The following is an 18,667-nucleotide window of genomic DNA, read 5'->3' as shown; positions in this document are numbered from 1 at the left end:
CAGGTCAACTCCACTCGTCGTCACCAACGAGAAGGGGGCTCGAGGAGTAAATACCCAGCCTCACTCACTCTCCACCCTCGCTTCCTAGACCCTTCCACTGGCCAAATCTAACCAGAGGCCAGAGAGCAAGGGAGCTGTTGCTGCCGGCCATGGAGGTCACCTGGGGTGGAGGGCAGGCTGGAGAAGGGGCCTGTCGTCTGGGGATGAACAGAAAGCATCTAGCACAACTTGCTGGCTGGACAAGCTAATTTCCTCTCTGGTTCTCCGTTCTGTTCATCAGTAAAAGGAGGCCATCCCTCTGCCTCCCTAGTCGTGAGAATGGAATGAGATGACGTAGGTAGAAGGTTCTGAAAAGCCTGGAGGGCTTGGTGAATGTTGAGTGTGAGGTTGTTGAACTTTTCAAGAATGAGGAAACAACAATACCACAGTGACCAAGGTAAATTCCTCACTTCCCTGTTGGTTCCCAGCCCTTCTTCAGACCCGACTATGTGCGTAGTCCATTCCTGATGCTGGGGGTGGGCATGGGACCCGTGACAACCGGGTTATGAAGAAGGAAAGTGACACCGGCAGCCGCTGCTTCTCCGAAGGCTGGGAGTAGTTAGCAAGAAGGATGTGAAGGGGTGTGTGTGTGTGTTTCTGTATCTATGTAGAAAATGTACAGAAATATGCAAGGATATCTATGTGAACACTCACACACACAGTCATGCAGTCACACATGCACAATGAAGCGATTCGGACAGGAATGATTAGAGGAGGAATGAGACCATCAGAAAAGGTGTTCAGAAGAATAGCATTTGAGTTGGAAACCGAGTCTAGAGGTGCCAGCCTCCTGCCCTGTTGAGGTGGTTTTGCCCTTCTTGCACGTTTAGAAATCGACCTTTTCAAAAAGTGGTTGAAATATTTTTCTTTCTGCTTACATCTTTGCTGCTTCTTCACGTCTCCAGCGCCGGGCGTGGTATTCTGAAGGTGCTCAAGAAGTGTTTGTTAAAGGAGTGAGTGAAAAGAGAGCGATGGCATTTGTGCCACCTTAGTCAGTGAGGAAGAGAATGCACTTGGTAGCAGGGTCCACCTTCTGCAGTGGGTTCTGTGCAGACTCTTCCAAGGGGTTAGAGGAACCACTGCTGCAAAAGAGGGGCCAGAGTGAGCGAGCCCAGCGTCTGCCTTTGGCAAGTGCTTTGCGTAAGATTAGGGTGTGCACAGACTTTGGGCCTGGAAATTTCCAGACAGAAAATGGCTGCCCCCTGGAAGGTGTCTGGTTTACTAAGAGCTATGACATGCCAGCCATGCTTCTTACCCTTCGCTTCCGGGGCTCAGTGAAGAGAGATGACTGCAGTTGGTGGTCGTCTCCCCGAACAGTCGCCTGTCGCCCACCAAGCGAGGACACAGTGTTAAGCACCGAGTCCTTGTTGCAGAAATGGGACTAGTCAAGGACTCGGGGTGTGGCCAGGAAAGGGGACCTTCAAGTAACCTCGTTTAAACCGCTCTGGGCTCGCATCGGTGGAAATGACACCGGCTGCTCCGAAGGCGGAAGCGGCTGGCGCAGAGCCCGGGGCACAGCCCAGGCGGCGGAGCCTGGCGCAGAGCCCGGGCTTCTCGGGCTTGAGCTGCGGGCTGAGCTGCTGCTGAGCTGCGGGCTTCTCGGGCTTGAGGCTGCGGCTGAGCTGCGGGCTTGAGCTGCGGGCTTGAGCTGCGGGCTGAGCTGCGGGCTGAGCTGCGGGCTTGAGCTGCGGGCTGAGCTGCGGGCTGAGCTGCGGGCTTGAGCTGCGGGCTGAGCTGCGGGCTTGAGCTGCAGGCTTGAGCTGCGGGCTTCTCGGGCTTGAGCTGCGGGCTGAGCTGCGGGCTTGAGCTGCGGCTGAGCTGTGGGCTGAGCTGCGGCTGAGCTGCGGGCTTGAGCTGCGGGCTGAGCTGCGGCTGAGCTGCGGGCTTGAGCTGCGGGCTTCTCGGGCTTGAGCTGCGGGCTGAGCTGCGGCTGAGCTGCGGGCTGAGCTGCGGGCTGAGCTGCGGCTGAGCTGCGGGCTGAGCTGCGGGCTTGAGCTGCGGGCTGAGCTGCGGGCTTCTCGGGCTTGAGCTGCGGCTGAGCTGCGGCTGAGCTGCGGGCTGAGCTGCGGGCTGAACTGCGGGCTTGAGCTGCGGGCTGAGCTGCGGGCTGAGCTGCGGGCTTCTCGGGCTTGAGCTGCGGCTGAGCTGCGGCTGAGCTGCGGGCTGAGCTGCGGGCTGAGCTGCGGGCTTGAGCTGCGGGCTGAGCTGCGGCTGAGCTGCGGGCTTGAGCTGCGGGCTTCTCGGGCTTGAGCTGCGGGCTGAGCTGCGGCTGAGCTGCGGGCTGAGCTGCGGCTGAGCTGCGGCTGAGCTGCGGGCTGAGCTGCGGGCTTCTCGGGCTTGAGCTGCGGGCTGAGCTGCGGGCTGAGCTGCGGCTGAGCTGCGTCGGTAGCTGGTAGGCGCTCCTGGCGCAGGGGGAGGCTGGGGAAGAAAAGCACCGCTCCCTGCAGAAGCCAGAGAACATCCCCGCTCAGAAGCCGTGGTTATTAAAACTGTGTTCGATGAACATCTTTTTGTTTTTTGCATTGAAGTTTTTTTTTGTTTTTGTTTTTTGGTAATCCTCACCTGAGGATATCTTCCCATTGATTTTTAGATAGAGTGGAAGGGAGTGAGGGAGGGAGACACATCAATTGGTTGCCTCCTGTATGACCCCGGATCAAACTTGCAACCGGGGTACGTGCCCTTGGTCGGGAATCTAACCCGTGACCCTTTGGTCTGCAGGCCGACACCCTAACTGCTGAGCCAAACCAGCTAGGGCTGCGTTGAAGTTTTCTTTTTAAAAAACATTTTCTTTATTAATTTTATTTTTAAAGATGAGTTGTTTCTCTTTTGCATTATTTATCCCTCTTTGCCTTTATTTTTAATTCTTTTTTCTTTATTAATTTGAGAGAGAGAGAGAAACATCAATGAGAGAGAACATCGACTGGCCGCCTCCTGCATGCCTCCCACTGGGGATCAGGCCCACAACCTGGGCATGTGCCCTGACCGGGAATCGAACCGGTGACCTCTTAGTGCATGGGTCGATGCTCAACCACTGAGCCACACCGGCTGGGCTCTTTATTGATTTTAGAGAGAGAGGAAGGGAGAGGGAGAGAGGAAAAAAACATCAATGAGAGAGAACATTGATTGGTCACCTCCTGCATGCCCCCCACTGGGGATTTGGCCCACAACCTGGGCATGTACCCTGACCAGGACCTTTTGGTGCATGGGTCGATGCTCAACCAGCATTCCATGTGAAGACATCCCTCTGCGCTTCATTTACCATTGGCTTGGGGGCGGGGGAGGATGATGAGCTCCTACCAGTGTTGTCATGCCCCTTGGGAAACTCCAAAAAGAAACCCACAAGTGGTCTCACGATGATGGGGTTTGAAGGTCTCCGATGCAAGCCATCCATCTGATATTCCTGGCTGGGGCTGGGTTTCTCCTTCATTAGGATCATTCTCTCTTTTTATGTCAACTTCTTGAGGCCAGTGGACAAGGTAATGCTTGTCCACTAAGAGGAGAAAATTGAGCATCCCCAGAATAGTTTCATGTCACAGCTTGGTTTGTTAGCTGCAAAAATAGATCTACATTAAAACAAATGTGGGAAATGGTATGAAAATAGAATCTATATTGTGTGCTACCTTTTCTGATAAGTAGGTTAGCTCTCTAGAACCCTTAAGTTTAGAAGAGATAAGGAACTAAATAGTGTAGCATCAGGGCCTTCCACAGACCTGGTGTTGGCCCAGGTGTGGATGGGATTGTGCCTGCGATTAGACCCTGATTAGGTTATCCATGCTAGGAATTTTTTCTTATCGCTAGAACTCAATCTCCTACCCCTAATACTTAGATCTGCCTCCAGAAACTGGTAAAATTCTCCAGCGTTTTCAGTTGAGATCTAAGACTGAATCTTTATACAATAAGAAATATTTCTGTTTCGCTCTCAAGAATAACAATGCTGCCGGGCTGGAGTGGCTCAGGGGTCGAGCGTCGACCCATGCACCAAGAGGTCGCCAGTTCGATTCCCGGTCAGGGCATGATCCCCAGTGGGGGGCATGCAGGAGGCAACCATTCGATGTTCTCTCCCTTTAATGTTTCTATCTCTCTCTCCCTTCCTCTCTCTCTAAAATTAATGAAAGAAAAAAAGGTAAAAAAAGAAAAGAATAGCAATGCTTTTCTCATCTTGTCAGCCACGCTCCGCTTTCCCTGAGTTAAGTGGACAGTTAGTAGTGTCGTAGCTGGAGGCCCCTTGTTGGCAGAGCGAGGCCTGCCTGAATGGGAATCGTCAGAATAACTGGTTTTCCTGGAGGTAAAGATAAACCAAAACGATTATCTTACTATTCAGATAGTAAGACAGGCCCTGGCTGGTTTGGCTCAGCGGTTAGAGCGTCAGTTTGTGGTCCAGAGAGTCCCGGGTTCGGTTCCCACTAGGGGCATGTACCTTGGTTGCAGTTTGTCCCCGGCCCTGGTTGGTTGTGCAGGTGACAGCCACTCGATGTGTCCCTTTCACGTCGATGTTTCCCTCTCTCTCTCCCTCCCACTCTATCTGAACCAAAAATGGAAAAATGTCCTCGGGTGAGGATAAAAAAAAAAAAAAGATAGTAAGATGGTCTCCAGGTGGGAGGTCACGAGAAAGTTCCTAAAATCTGTAGTCTCTTCTCCACAGTCTTCCATCTGGTCCTAGCAAGGTATAAGGCCAAACATTTGGCCAGAGAAATAAATTAGGCAAACAAACAGCCATTGGATGAATCTGCTTTAGATGTCTATGTGGTGTTTTTCTATGGATGAGTCACAAGGTCTTTCCAGTGCTGGCCGTTAACGTTAGCAGAACTAGAGATTTCTCCTTTCCCCTTCTCTGTAGTTTCCCGCCGCCGGTTTCAGAGGTAGCTCTTCCCATTCCTCCGTGGGGCCTCAGGTGCCATCACACTGATTCTGAGTTGTTGGAAACTGGCCTGGAGGGTCCTGAGGTGGATGCGGTCACGGGACGGGGGCACATTAAGAAGGTATAGAGCAGAGCAAAGCAGACGGTGTTGACAGCATCTTCAAGAGGGAATTGAAATCCCTGGGAGTTAAGACAAGCGTGTTGTTCGGAGCAGTGGGTCAGGAATGCAAACCTTCGGAACTCCAGGGGAAACTGACGGGGGGGGGGGGGTGTCTACCACAGGGAGAGGCAGGGGTGACACAGACTGAGAGAGATCCGGTGCTGGAGAATTCCAGGGAAGGGGAGAAGCCCGGGAGGAGCATGGGGCATACACACCCCATTTGTAGGCGTAGGGATTTAGGAGGTACAGGGACCACGGCCACCACTCGAGACTCCGTCAGTAGAAACAGGGTCCTCAGAAGAAAGCCAGGCTTCCGTTAGTCACTTTGATGAAAAGTTGAGGCTAGAAGAGAATTTACTGCTAAGAGACTATGGGGTGCAGAGGGCACAGTGGAGGAGTTTCGGGGGGTTGGAGGGATGGAAACAAGGGGCGATCAGCAGAGCTTTCTGGAAATAATGGCGGCCCATACGTAAGGTAGATTACTAGTGATGGTGTAAGGAGACTTTGCCTGCCTGCGTCTGCCCGAGCCCTTTCCGTGAACAGAGCAGGTGGAGGGCCCTGCAACGCGGACAGCGGAGGGACCCTCGGCCAGCAGTGCAGGGTCAGCCAGCGCCAGCAGACAGCTCTCCGACAGGCTGCCCTGAGAGAGAGGTCTCGCTCTGTTTGGATGGAGGCCTCGGGAGGGGAGAAAAGTCTTTGAAGGGCCTGTGTCCATTTCATGGACGACTGGGCACCGGGAGCCTCCCCGCCCCATGGCCGTGCCTGGCCCCTTCGGGCTGGCAGAGAAATCGTGCCAGCGGACGGTCAATGCCAGCACTCCGGTCGCGTCCTCCTCTGGCCAGCCGCTGCTGACAACTGGGTTTAAAGCGAAAAAGGGAAAAAATAAAGAAAACGAATTCCATGAGGACAGCCGATAAATGGCTCGTCCGAAACGCGCACACTCGTTCCCAGACAGCAGACCCTTTCCTTGCTGCTGCCGTGGCTTCGTGTGTGTGTGTGTGTGTGTGTGTGTGTGTGTGTTGTGGTGGCCTCGTGTGTGTGTGTGTGTGTGTGTTGTGGTGGCCTCGTGTGTGTGTGTGTGTGTGTGTTGTGGTGGCGGCCTCGTGTGTGTGTGTGTGTGTGTGTTGTGGTGGCCTCGTGTGTGTGTGTGTGAGTGTGTGTGTGTGTGTGGTGGTGGCCTCGTGTGTGTGTGTGTGTGAGTGTGTGTGTGTGTGTGTGTGTGGTGGCAGCCTCGTGTGTGTGTGTGTGAGAGTGTGTGTGTGTGAGTGTGTGTGTGTGTGTGTGGTGGCCTCGTGTGTGTGTGTGTGAGAGTGTGTGTGTGTGAGTGTGTGTGTGTGTGTGTGTGGTGGCCTCGTGTGTGTGTGTGTGTGTGTGTGTGTGGTGGCGGCCTCGTGTGTGAGTGTGTGTGTGTGTGTGTGTGTGTGTTGACACATCCCTAGTCTACAGCAGGATGTAAGTAGAGCGTGCCCTGACGGAATCAACCATTGTGCCCTGGAGTTGGCCCCCCGTCTTCCCAGCTCAAGTCTGATTTTTCAGGCACATTCTTTAGCAAGAAGATGTGTTCTGGCCATTTTCACCAGTAAAAAGAAATGGCCTGGGAGGGAGAGGGGGTCAAACGTGCCTGTTCCCTTTTATGTGGATTTTCTTTTCCATTCTCTCAGCCCTTCTCTGCCAGCAGATTTACTCCCAAACTAATTTATGTGGGGTTGGACGAAAAACAGAAGAAAATAACTGCCTCAAGCCCCTCTAGAGGGAGCAGACGTTGGAGGCCCCGGAGGGAACCACGGGAGCGTTTTATCAGGGAGCCTGGTGACTGGAGGAGGGACACACGGGCAGTCGGGGCGCCGGTGCTGACCTTGTCCCAGGTTCAGCTAGTGAGGCGTCGGGGAACTGACCTTCCACGATGAGTTGCTCTTTGGCAGACTTGTTCCAGAACTGGGTGTTAGAGCCGCAACTGTTTTTCCAAGGCAAACTCAGCTGCTCGGGGAAGGGGGTCAGCAGGCTGGGAGGAACGGGGCAGAGGGGGACTTCAGCTGGGACAGTCCCCGAGGAGGGTCTGCAGATGCCCCTGTAGGGAGTGGCCCCTCTTGGAGGCCCTTGGCTCCCTAGACACGGTGCCTTTGCACAGTTTTGCTCGAGAATCTGGAAATCCTGCTCGTGTCCTTGGCCACCTCGAGCCAGTAGGAAGCCCTTTCCAGTTGTGCGTGGAGAACAGCAAAAGTTCAAAGGAGTTCGGCTCAATTGTCTTTCTCCATCCCGGTCGATCTCAGGGCATTTTTGCCTCCTCTTAACTCACTGCTTCCCGGACCTTCTTCCAGATTTGTGAAAAGTCATCTTGCTTTTCATTCTCCGTCGGGCTTGCTTCCTGGTGGGTTGTTACTTTCAACTGTGCTTTCTGTGTGGCTGTTTCTGGGCTCATGAGAGAGAACTCTCCCGAAGTTCAACTTACTGGAGGAAGGACTCCTGAGACTGACGAGATGCAGGCACAGTAAGATAACGGTATTTTCATCCAGATGTCCATCACCCACATCAGTGAAAAGTTAGTTAATCCAGAGAAAAACCTTTTGGTAATTCATAGAATATATTTATAATTCCTGGAGAGGTTTGGATAATTTTAAATAAAGCATCTAAGAATTATTCAGTACTGCGCAGTTTATAGACTTTTTTAGTGGTCATTGTTTATCTGATGTCACAGGAATTCTGTAAATGAAGAAGAGACATTAATGTACCCATTTTACAGATGAATTAAGGGCGAGGAGGGTGTCCTGTAGCCAGCTGGAATCTGAATCCCAGTCTGCTGACTTGAGGTCGTGGCAGCGGAAATCATTCACTTAAAGATAAAAGATAAAATCTGGCCCTGGCCGGTTTGGCTCAGCGGTTAGAGCGTCGGCCTGCGGTCCAGAGAGACCCGGGTTCGGTTCCCACTAAGGGCACGTACTTCGGTTGCAGTTTGTCCCCGGCCCTGGTTGGGACATGCGGAAGGCAGCCACTCGATGTGTCCCTTTCACATCGATGTTTCTCTCTCTCTCTCTCCCTCCCACTCTATCTGAACAAAAAATGTAAAAATGTCCTCCAGTTGTGAGGATAAAAAAAAAGATGTCGCCTGCAGGTCCCCCGGCCACAGCCTACTGTGCATTTCCCATCTCAGTAATCGGTTGGCAGATGTAGGTACTAATCCAGTATTGCCAGGTTCGAGGTTTTCACATGGGCACGACCCGAGTGTGGTCTCCTGAGGCACGTCAGCGAGCATCCTGGTGGATCTTCGCTGTGGCCTCGGCCACGTCCCCTGAGCTGATTTCTCTGTTAACCTTGACAGTGAACAGGGGTGCTGTCGCTCTCCGACTGTTGGTCCCTACCCCAAAGGCAGCTGAAGGGCTCGAATGACAGAACAGACATGAGAACGGGCTGGGATGCAGAGTGTTCAAAAGCGGGGTATTTCGCTGGCATCTTTGGCAAAGGTCCAGGAGGGAGGCCACGGGCTTCAGTTGGGCTCACACGTCTGCCCAGGGCTGAGCTTTGCTGAGCTGGACATTTCTCCCGTCAGGTGACAGGGGAGACCGTGTGAAATCATCAGGTTGCCCGAGGACACTCACGCTGGTGGGTTTAGGAGGCCGTGTCCACTCCTGTCCCCTTGCCCCACTCCCAGGCCACCTTCCGGAGCTGGCCCTGCTGGGTCGCCTTCTTGTCTAAGAGGTCACTGATGACGGCTTAGGTGTGCCTTCCCGTTCGCCCAGTGCTCTTTTTGCTATTTTCCCACCAACATACTCAGAAATCCCGTAAGACTGTCTCTGTATTGACAGAATTTCGGAGTCATTGCAAGTTTCCTGGGGGTGAGGTGCACTTTTAGCTTGGACTTTCGGAAGCCAGCGTGATTATGGCCGCTTGATATTTAGGTGGTCCCAAGGCTCAGACTGTCATTACTGGATTACTGTTGTGAAAATGCTTCGTTGTTACCATTACGCCGTGTAGAAGTATGTCATAGCCCTGGCCCAGTAGCCCAGTGGGTTAGAGCATCGGCCCGATATGCCAAGGTTGCAGATTCGATCCCCAGTCAGGGCACATACAAGAAGAATCAACTAATACATGCATAAATAAGTGGAACAACAAATCGATGTTTCTTTCTCAAAATCAATAATAAACAGAAAAGAACGGTGTCATAAATGCCATATGTTATTTTTATTACTGTATAATTTACATAAAACAAAATGCACCTTTTTTTTTTTTTTAATCCTCATCCAAGGATATTTTTCTATTCATTTTCACGTAGAGGGAGAGGGAGAGAGAGAAACATCGACATGAAAGGGATACATGGACTGGTTGCCTCCCATAAGACCCCGACCAGGGGCAGGGACTAACCGCAACCCAAGTACGTGCCCAGAATTGAACCCGCAACTTTTTGGTCCACAGGCCAACACTCTACTGCTGACCAAATTGGCCAGGGCACAAAATGTACCTTTTAAATGTCTAGTTCAATGAGTTTTGACACACACACAGCCATGTAACCACCACTACACTTAAGTTATAATTTCCACATGTCCCCTTGCAGTCAGTCCCGTCCCTACCCTCTGCTGTCATCATAGACTAGCTCTACTTTTTCTAGAATGTCACATGAATGTTTTCGTACGAGATGTAATCTTTTACGTCTGGTTGTTGGTCACACAGATTCTGGCGGATGCTGGAAGCAACGAGACTCAGCTCCTGGGACCGTCTGCCTGCGGGGTGGCTGGGCTGCAGGTGGGTGCGCTGGATGGACTCTGCCAGTGATAGTCCGTGTCACCACTGTGGCCCGGCTTGTGACACTTCTGCTCTTGGAGTCCGAAAGAACCATTTCTCCTTTTAAAAGCTTCGTTCTAGTCGGCCAGTTATCAGCTGCCAGTGAGGGGCGAAGGCTTGCGAAAGGGGGACTTGTGGACTTTCCTGTTTCTGTTTGCAAAGTTATCTGAACTTTACGTGATGCAACTCTTTTGTTGTTGACCAGCTGCTGAGCACGTAAACCAACTGAGGTTCAGGCAGATGGCATCAATCCAACTTTTTAAACTGTAAAAGCAATGCATGCCCATCGTAGAAAGTTTGACAGTAACCCAGGTTCCCCCATAGTTTCTTATAGGGAATGATATTAAAGTTGGGGGCACATTTCTTTCCATTTCGTCTTTACTAGTCATGCATGATCTTTTATGTAGATGTGGTAATACCATATATACAATGTTTTACCCTGATTTTTTATTTTACTTTTTAAAATCCTCACCCGAGGATTTTTTTCCATTTATTTTCAGACAGAGTGGGGTGGGGGGAGGTGGAGAGAGAGAGAGAGAGAGAGAGAGAGAGAGAGAGAGAGAGAGAAAGAAAGAAAGAAAGAAAGAAAGAAAGAAAGAAAGAAAGAAAGAAAGAAAGAAGTGTCTGCAGGACCCTGATCAGGGCCAGGGACCGAATCACAACCAAGGTACGTTCCCTTGACCGGAATTGCACCCGGGACTCGTTGGTCTGCGGGCTGACACTCTATCTGCTGAGCCAAACTGGCCAGGGCATGTACCCTGCTTTTTAAATTCAATATTTTGTTCATGGCATTTCTCTATGTAATTGAAAAATCTTCATAAACATAATTATAAATGGCAATTTATAGCTTACCTACATTATTGCATTATTAATTATAATTTTACATATGTATGTAGTATCCCAAAAACGTATACACAACTTTGAATAATTACAAAGCAAGTGTTTATTAAAGTACATTTCATTTTCAAAATGTAATAGAATCTACAGACACCCTCTATTCATTTTTTAGGGCTACCCGGTATGTATCTATATCTGTATATATCTATAGATGTTAATCATTCAATCAATGAGCATTAAAAAGCACTGGGGGTCCTTCCTTTGAAAAGAAACCCTGCTCGCTTTAGTGTGTGTGGGTTACACTCACAGCTGGGCACAGCTCTGCCTACTCCATAGGGGGTGGCGCCGGGAGGCCCCTGCATCAGGCGTCACTGCCTCCTGACGCCCCTCTCCCGACGCTTGAGCTGCCCGTTGGCCTGTCCTCCAGCCGTGTGGGGTTCGGCGGGGCTCCCCCAGGCCGCATGCTGGTGAGCTTCCATCGGCGGATCGCAGACTGGCAGAAGCCACGGGGCAGGGGACTGGGGCAGTTCTTCCCAGTTACTCTGCCTCCTGGCGACAGCTGGTGAAAGATGTGGCCAGCAAAGCTGGGAGTCCGTCCTTTCTCCCACCCTTTCGGCTGCAGGAGAGCCGCCCCGAGGGACGGGTCCGCCCCGGTGGCCACAGCACCGAGCGTCTGTCCGTCTGTCCGTCGGGGTCGGATGCCAGCTGGGTGTAAGGCAACTCCAGAGGTGCCCGAAGACAAGCCGAGCTGCAGTAATGGCCAAAAGCCGGCCGTGCGATAGCCCCCGGAGATAGGGCTGGGGGCCTGAGGACGTCCTAAAGCAGTGATGTTGTTGCCCAGTGATTCGCACCGTGGGCGACACGACGAATGCCCAGTGTTTTGGTTCCCTTGCTTCGTGCACATTGATGGCGCGCTGAGTTCCGCTTGGTATAGGGAACGTGCCTCCACCCTGATGGGACTAATTTAAAAAAACGTGAATTCCTGAATTCATACAGTCAGCTCTGTGCTCTTCTTTGAGAGGTTAAATATTTTTCCAGGGATGTTTCCAGTTCTCCAGAGCTTTCTAACTCTTCTCCTAGAGCTTGCCTTCAGTCTGTAGCATATTTTACAACGATAGGCATATAATATGTGTATGTGTGTATAGAATATAGAGTGTAGATTTAATTTTTAGAATTAGCTAAAAGTTATGTGAATGAGTCCTGTGAATGAGGTCGGGGTTGAACATGAACACTATTCTGTTCATCTAAAATAATGTATAGCCCTGGCTGGTTTGGCTCAGCGGTTAGAGCGTCGGCCTGCGGTCCAGAGAGACACGGGTTCGGTTCCCGCTAAGGGCATGTACCTCGGTTGCAGTTTGTCCCCGGCCCTGGTTGGGTCATGCGGGTGGCAGCCACTCAATGTGTCCCTTTTACGTCAGTGTTTCTCTCTCTCTCTCTCCCTCCCACTCTATCTGAACCAAAAATGGAAAAATGTCTTTGGGTGAGGATAAAAAAATAAAATAAAATGATGTTTGACTGTGTTACGCTGAGTTTTGTTTCATCAGTTTTGAAAAAATTCCACTGATACTGTGTGTAAGGCAGTGTTATTGTAATAGGTCAGTCACTTCTCAAAATGACCCTCAAGGAAAATACTCATTTAGATATAAGAGCTCTGATACACTTAAAGGAATTCTAACTCCTTTTTTTTTTTTTTAATCCTCATCCACAGACATTTTTGCATTTATCTTCAGATAGAGTGGGAGGGAGGGGGGGGGAGAGAGAGAGAGAAAGAAACATCGATGCGAGAGAGATACATCGACTGGCTGCCACCCACACGACCCCAACTGGGGCCGCGGACAAACTGCAACCGAAGTACATGCCCTTAGCGGGAACCAAACCTGGGTCTCTCTGGTCTGCGGGCTGATGCTCTAACCGCTGAGCCAAACTGGCCAAGGCAAGAATTCTAACTTCTTAGATAGAGAGCCACACCCCAAAAAGGGTGTTAAGCTTTAGGAATCTTTTTCCTGGCTAGGAAGGTGATGTGGAAAAAATGTGATAGAGAGTAGGAAAAGTGATTGATAGTTGATAGATAGATAGATAGATAGATAGATAGAGCTCGATGTCTCCATTTATAGGGTTACTAATCCTATTGGACTTGGGCTCCACCCTTATGATCCCCTTTAACCTAATTACTTCTTTACTCCAACTACAGCCACATGGAGGGTTAGGGTTTCAACATGTGAAGTTTGAGGCAACACAGTTCAGCCCATAACACCCCTGGTATACTCACTACACTGTGTTGTAATAATGTGTTTATGTCTGTCCCCAGTAGACTATGGTTTTCTTAGGTGCCAAGCACTGCACCAGGCATGGAGACTCTCAAGGAGCTTGTCATCCATTGTATCCGTTTCCTGTGGCTGCTGGAACAACCGAGTGTTTTAAAACAACACGCGTTTCTTATCTTACACTTCTGTGGGTTAGAGGCCTGACGCAGGTCTCACTGGGCACAGGTCAAGGTGCTGGCAGGGCTCTGGACCTCCTGGAGGCTCTAGGACAGAATCTGTTGCTTTGCCTTTGCCAGCTGCTGGAGGCTGCCTGCACCCCTTGGCTTATGACCACCCTTTGAGGCGGCTGGAAAAGGCTCTCTATTCTTAGGGAGCATGTGATTATCTTGGGCCCATGCAGATAATCCAGCATGATCTCCCCATCCCAAGATCCTTAATTCCATCACACCTGTAAAGTCCCATTTGCCACATCAGGTAACATATTCACAGGTTCTGGGGAATTGGAATGGGGACATCTGTTGGGGGGAGCATTAGTCTGCCGACCAAGTTAGTGGAGAAGAGAGACATGTAGATTGGACACAATGCAGTGTGTCAAGTGCAATAATGAAAATCTACTCAGGGTGCACCTACATGGGAAGCAGAGAAGAGGGTTCAGCAAATGATAGTTATAAAGAGGCACTGGGAGCAGAGATAAAGAAGAGGGTTCCAGGGAGGTAGAATGGGCATGATTTGGGAACTGACTTGATTTAAGTGATGAAGGAGAGAGAGAGAAAGGGAATTAGCATGATTTCCAGATTCTGGATTGGGACTGGGCAGGCCTCTTGCTGAGACAGGGAGCAAATAAAAGAAATACAAATAAACTTAGATTAGGCAAAGAGGGGAATTAATATGTTTTTGATGGGAGGCTGGCTCATGGAACTTTTGGCAGGATATTGGCAGAGCATCAGACATGAACTAGAATGAGGACCCAAGTACCATCAGGACTACTCTCTGTTTTCCCTCTGCTCCTCTCTTTCTGTCCTTTAATTTTCTCCCAAACACCAGCATCTTTTACATCTCCTTTTTGTTGGTGAAAACATTACTAACTGTAGTTCCAAGATTTTACAGTTTACATATATCATAGTTGAGTCACCCAGACAAAGACAAATCTCTCTCTCATCTCTCTCTCCTTTCTCTCTGTCAAATCCAAGCTTCTTGGAAAGGGCTCTGATTGCTGCCACTTGGGTCAGGTATATGAGTCTGATATATGAGTCTATCCACATACCTTGCCTGTTTATTCATTCACTTTTTGATGGACATTTGGGTTGTTCTTAGTGTTTTGGTTATTATGGGCATTTTCATGCAAGTCTTTTGAGGGTTGGAGGAGAATTTGTAGCATTAAATGCAGGGACTGAAGAAGATGAGTTAAGTTTTGAAAAGTTATGTCAGAGGGACTTGTAGGACATTCAGGTAGTGAGGTCCAGGACCAGTGGAGTCCAGTCTGAGGCACAGGAGAGAGAGGCGAGCTAGCCATGACCTGGAGTCATAGCTGTGGGAAAGTCCTCAGGTAGGGCATAAAGCATGAGACAAGGTAAGGCCCATGAATTAAATCCTGACGTTATTGATGTTTGAAAAGGGGAACTGCCCAGAGGTGTCGCTCAGTGGATTGAGCGCGGTCCCAATTGGGGACTTGATCCCCAGTAGGGGGCGTGCAGGAGGCAGCTGAGGGATGTATCTCTCACATCCATGTTTCCATCCCTTCCTCTTTCTCTAAAAAAATCAGTAAAAAATATTTAAAAGAAAGAAAAGGTGAATTCTCTAAGGAGGCTAAGAGAAGCATGTCCTTTTATCTTTGTGTCTCCATTATCAGACACAGCACCCAACTGCAAGTCTCAGTTTGCTAAGCTGAACCGAATAGGTGCAGAGTACCTGGCCCTGGTTACTGATGGGCCCCATACAAGGGGGTAGATCAGGAAGAGGAGTGGCTGTGAGGAGTCGCACAGGACAGAATGAACTTGGTGTATTGGAGAGGGAGAGTGGGAGGGGTGAGCACCGAGGACTCCACCTTAGCTTAGGTGGGTGGGGAGGACAGTCATTCAAGTTGAAGAATTCGGAGGAATCAGACTACACAGGGCCTGCAATGGACGTCGGATGGAGAATTCAGACTCCCAACAGACGGGCCGGGAAGAGCCGGGCTCTGGAGCAGGGCGTGAGAACAGATTTCCTTTTGGGAACGGGACTCCGGAGGCGGGGCACTGGTGGCGGCGGCTGCTGCTGCTGACAGTGCTGAGTTGTTATCGGTGGTAGCGCTTTGCCCTGGACTTTGGCTGTGTAGCCGCTGAAGGGAGCAGTGTCGCCGGCTGCTGCTGACCGGGTGCTGACCCAGGCCTGTAGCTTTGCCGCTGAGCCTGGGCAGAGCAGACAGAAGCGGTGGCATCTGGCCGCAGCTGGGAGGCAGTGCTCGCGTGCTGTCTGGGGAACCCTGGGGCGGGGCCGCGGGGCGGGGCGGTCTGCGAGCCAGGCCACGCCCACCCGCCCGCGCAGGCGCGCTTCGGACTGTTAGCTGTCAGGAGCCCAGCTGCGGGCCAGCGGGCGGCGGGATCCGACGTAGGTGCTGGCCCCGGCTGACTGAACCCCGCGCGGCCGGGCTCCCCACCGCGTCGCAGAGGCGAGCCGGGACCCGCGGGCGGCCGGCGGGAGGGCGGCGCAGGCAGCATGGGGAACCGGGAGATGGAGGAGCTGATCCCGCTGGTGAACCGTCTGCAGGACGCCTTCTCGGCGCTGGGGCAGAGCTGCCTGCTGGAGCTGCCGCAGATCGCCGTGGTGGGCGGCCAGAGCGCCGGCAAGAGCTCGGTGCTCGAGAACTTCGTGGGCAGGTGAGCGCGGCGCAGGCGGCCGCCCGCTCCGGCCGTTGGGGCCCCAGGGGGTCCCGGGAGCGGCGGGGAATGGGCGGCGGAGCGGCGGGGCCGGGGCGCGGGCGGGGTCGTCCGGCTGCGGGCATCCTCCGTCCCCCGCCCGGTGGCCCTCCTGTCTGCCTTTCATCCTGCGATACAAAGCCATTTCCTCCGCGTCCTCCGGCCAGGAGTCGGGGGAGGGTGTCCGCCCCGGGAGGGACTTCCCCCGGCTGCGCACGCCAGCCCGGGCGGCAGACGCGTAGCGCGCGGGGCGCGTCCCAGCCCCCCGTCCCCTGTTCGCGGCCGCATCTCCTCTTATCCTGCCGGCCCCCCGCGAGGGGCTCTCTCGGGGCGATGGGGTTCATCCCCCGCCCCCCGCGGAGATGCTCCGCTCCTCGCCCCGCGTCCCCGCTCCTCCCAGCTGTGTCTACTGTTCGAGACAGTCGTCGCCTGCCCCTGGCAGGGGGGGCGGGGTGCGAGGAGAAAGACCTCGTTTGTTGTGGTGCAGCTTTATCCAGCCACGCTTCCCCACCATTCTCCTCCCAGGGAGTCGAGAATAAAAGGTGGTGTGTTCGCGTGCGCACCTATTTACAGCCCCAGGCCTGTGCCCGAGAAGCCGAGGCACGACTCTGAGCCGGGCGGACGTGGACCTGGGCTGTCCAGGTGCCATGTCATTCCTGCATCATCTCGGAACTGGCCAGCATCTTTCTGGCCCTCTCGCTGCGCCCCCTCCCCCAGCCTCATCTTCCGTTCCCTAAGCTCAGATCGCCTTGCCAGTCTCCGGAATAACGGGCCGCGTCGAAACCGCAGCTAGGGGGTTCTTCGCAGACTCTTAATACGGAAAAAAAGCGAACGCTTTTATTTTTGAACTGGGAATCAGCATTTCTTCTTCCACTGAACAATTCAGGAGGGGTTAAGTTACTTTAAGAGGCCTTGACTGAGGAGTGCAGACATTTGCTAAGGCAAGCCCATTTGAAAGCATTCTGAAAGCTGAAATGTGTTTCCAGGTAAAAACAGACGAGAGAGTGGGCCTGAGCGGGGCGATCCAGAGACTGTACTTTACTCTTTTTATTTGGCAGGTTAGTGATTTGGGATTCAGAAGGGTCCTGTCCCCCCCCCCCTTTTTTTTTGGCCGATGTTTGGTGATGGGTAAGATTTAGATATTTCCAAACCTCCTTTGGGAATGTTAGTATCCATAAAGTGTATTTTATATTCTTTCAGATGATGCTCTCTCTCTCAGGTGGCACTGTTTTGTGCCCCCCTCCCCCAAACTAGAAAGCCAAGAAACCTAATAAAAAAGTAAAAATTCCAACAGTTGGCTAGTATTTTTTAATAAGTCACTTAATCACTCACTTTGCCTTGGTTTTGTCATTTATTTTGAGTAATGAGAAAAGTGATTGTAAATCATTTTGTCCATGTCATCACAGACACGATGACGTGTTGGAGGAATATGTATTTCACACATATACACACAGCAGTCACATACTTAGGGGTTTTTACTTTCTTTGATTTATTGCCAATGAAATCCACTAAATTTAAAGTGGTACCTGTAGGGAAAGCAAGGTTTGATGACAATGTATTTTTGGGTTTATAAACTCCAAAGTGTTTGACATGATGCCTTAATAGTCATTTAACTACTTTTGGTTTTTGAATAGATACTTAAAGATTAAATTTTTATGTAATTTAAGTACAATTACCATATTTTATGCATTTTTCATATGTTTAGTTGGATGAGCCTATATTATAAATGCATTGTCTGTGGCAAGAGCTTTTAAATCTAGTGTCAATTGTATGTACATACTCAATTCTATCCTTTAGATTTTCAAATCCTAACACACTTCTTCATGCCATAATAAAATTGTGCAGATTTCCCCTCACTAACTATATTCACTGGAAATGAGAAATTTAAAAAGAGATGTGGAAGAGTAAAATATTTTAGTTTGAACATTTTTTCATGGTAGAATGAACAATAGGGACATTATAAATATCATACAAATCAGACCATTTACCAGAATACATTAGGAATTTGTTATGCTTTTAAAGTTTTATCAATAATTAATTATGGTTAGGATGTCAAATCAAAGAAAAGGATGAATACAGAGGGGAAAGCTCATTTAATAAATATGTAAAGGGTCTATTATCTGTAGAGATGATACCTGCCTAGCAGAGCCTATATATGAGGAGAAAATATAATTAAAAAGGTCATTTGAATTTAAAGGTTTTGGTCATTGAATTATTGAGGAATCTAATTTCTAATTATAAACCAACCTTAGGGGCAAAGGAGCTCTCTCTCTCTCAATAGGAGATTCATCTTAGGCAGATAAAACTATTCGTATTCCGTTATAACCTTTTATCTTTTAATTATCCAGACATTTTGCAATAAAGATAAGGTCGTTTCCTTTGAGGGTGGAAGTTTCCTCTTTCACATGTTTTTAAGACTGACCTATGTGCAGTTACTGAACATAGTCACAACACAAGGGGTGATCGCTTGTGTAAATGAATAGTTTGCTCATCATTTGTACTTGTTCTCTTCAAATACTGATGCATTTTCTCCTCCGTCTCTGACAGTCCATGTTTAGTGGGCTGACCATACCTTCTTCTCTCAGATCGTTTGTTTGTATTGATTTTTTTTGGACACCACTGAGTGAATGTGGATGTGAATGTGTTTATTTCATTTAACTGTAGCTGTGAAATGCAATTTTGGGGTGACAAGTTTGAGATTGCCACGGATAACACGCGTCGTGAATGAAGCACTCGTTTGTGACTTTCTTGCTGAAGAGATGCATTTACATATTAATGTGATGTAGCGGGAGTGACCAGCCTGTTCTTTCGGTTGTTCAGATGAGACCTAGGCGGGCAGCGG

General features: G+C 50.5%; 2 protein-coding genes across 5 annotated transcripts in view; one reads left to right on the top strand and one right to left on the bottom strand.

Moving 5' to 3' along the window:
* Positions 1 to 1,424: 1,424 nt before the first annotated feature.
* LOC118637009 (transcriptional regulatory protein AlgP-like) lies at positions 1,425 to 3,475 on the bottom strand. Its single transcript, XM_036272007.1, has 2 exons — positions 3,392 to 3,475; positions 1,425 to 2,480 (listed from the first exon to the last, which is right to left on the bottom strand). Exons 1-2 carry the CDS (start codon positions 3,473 to 3,475, stop codon positions 1,425 to 1,427), a joined length of 1,140 nt encoding a protein of 379 aa, XP_036127900.1.
* A 12,150-nt stretch (positions 3,476 to 15,625) lies between these two features.
* The window catches only part of DNM3 (dynamin 3), a 384,567-nt gene continuing 381,525 nt past the window's right edge, over positions 15,626 to 18,667 (top strand). For all 4 annotated transcript variants that reach the window (XM_036272290.1, XM_036272289.1, XM_036272291.1 and 1 more), the window contains exon 1: positions 15,626 to 15,786. In XM_036272290.1, the coding sequence (XP_036128183.1) occupies positions 15,626 to 15,786 (161 nt within the window). The remainder of the gene's footprint in view (positions 15,787 to 18,667) is intronic.

The sequence above is a fragment of the Molossus molossus genome, unplaced genomic scaffold (genome assembly GCF_014108415.1).
Source record: "Molossus molossus isolate mMolMol1 unplaced genomic scaffold, mMolMol1.p scaffold_m16_p_20, whole genome shotgun sequence".
NCBI lineage: Eukaryota > Metazoa > Chordata > Mammalia > Chiroptera > Molossidae > Molossus > Molossus molossus.
The sequence above is the reverse complement of the archived record's forward strand: the minus strand, read 5'-3'. Positions and strand labels throughout refer to the sequence as shown.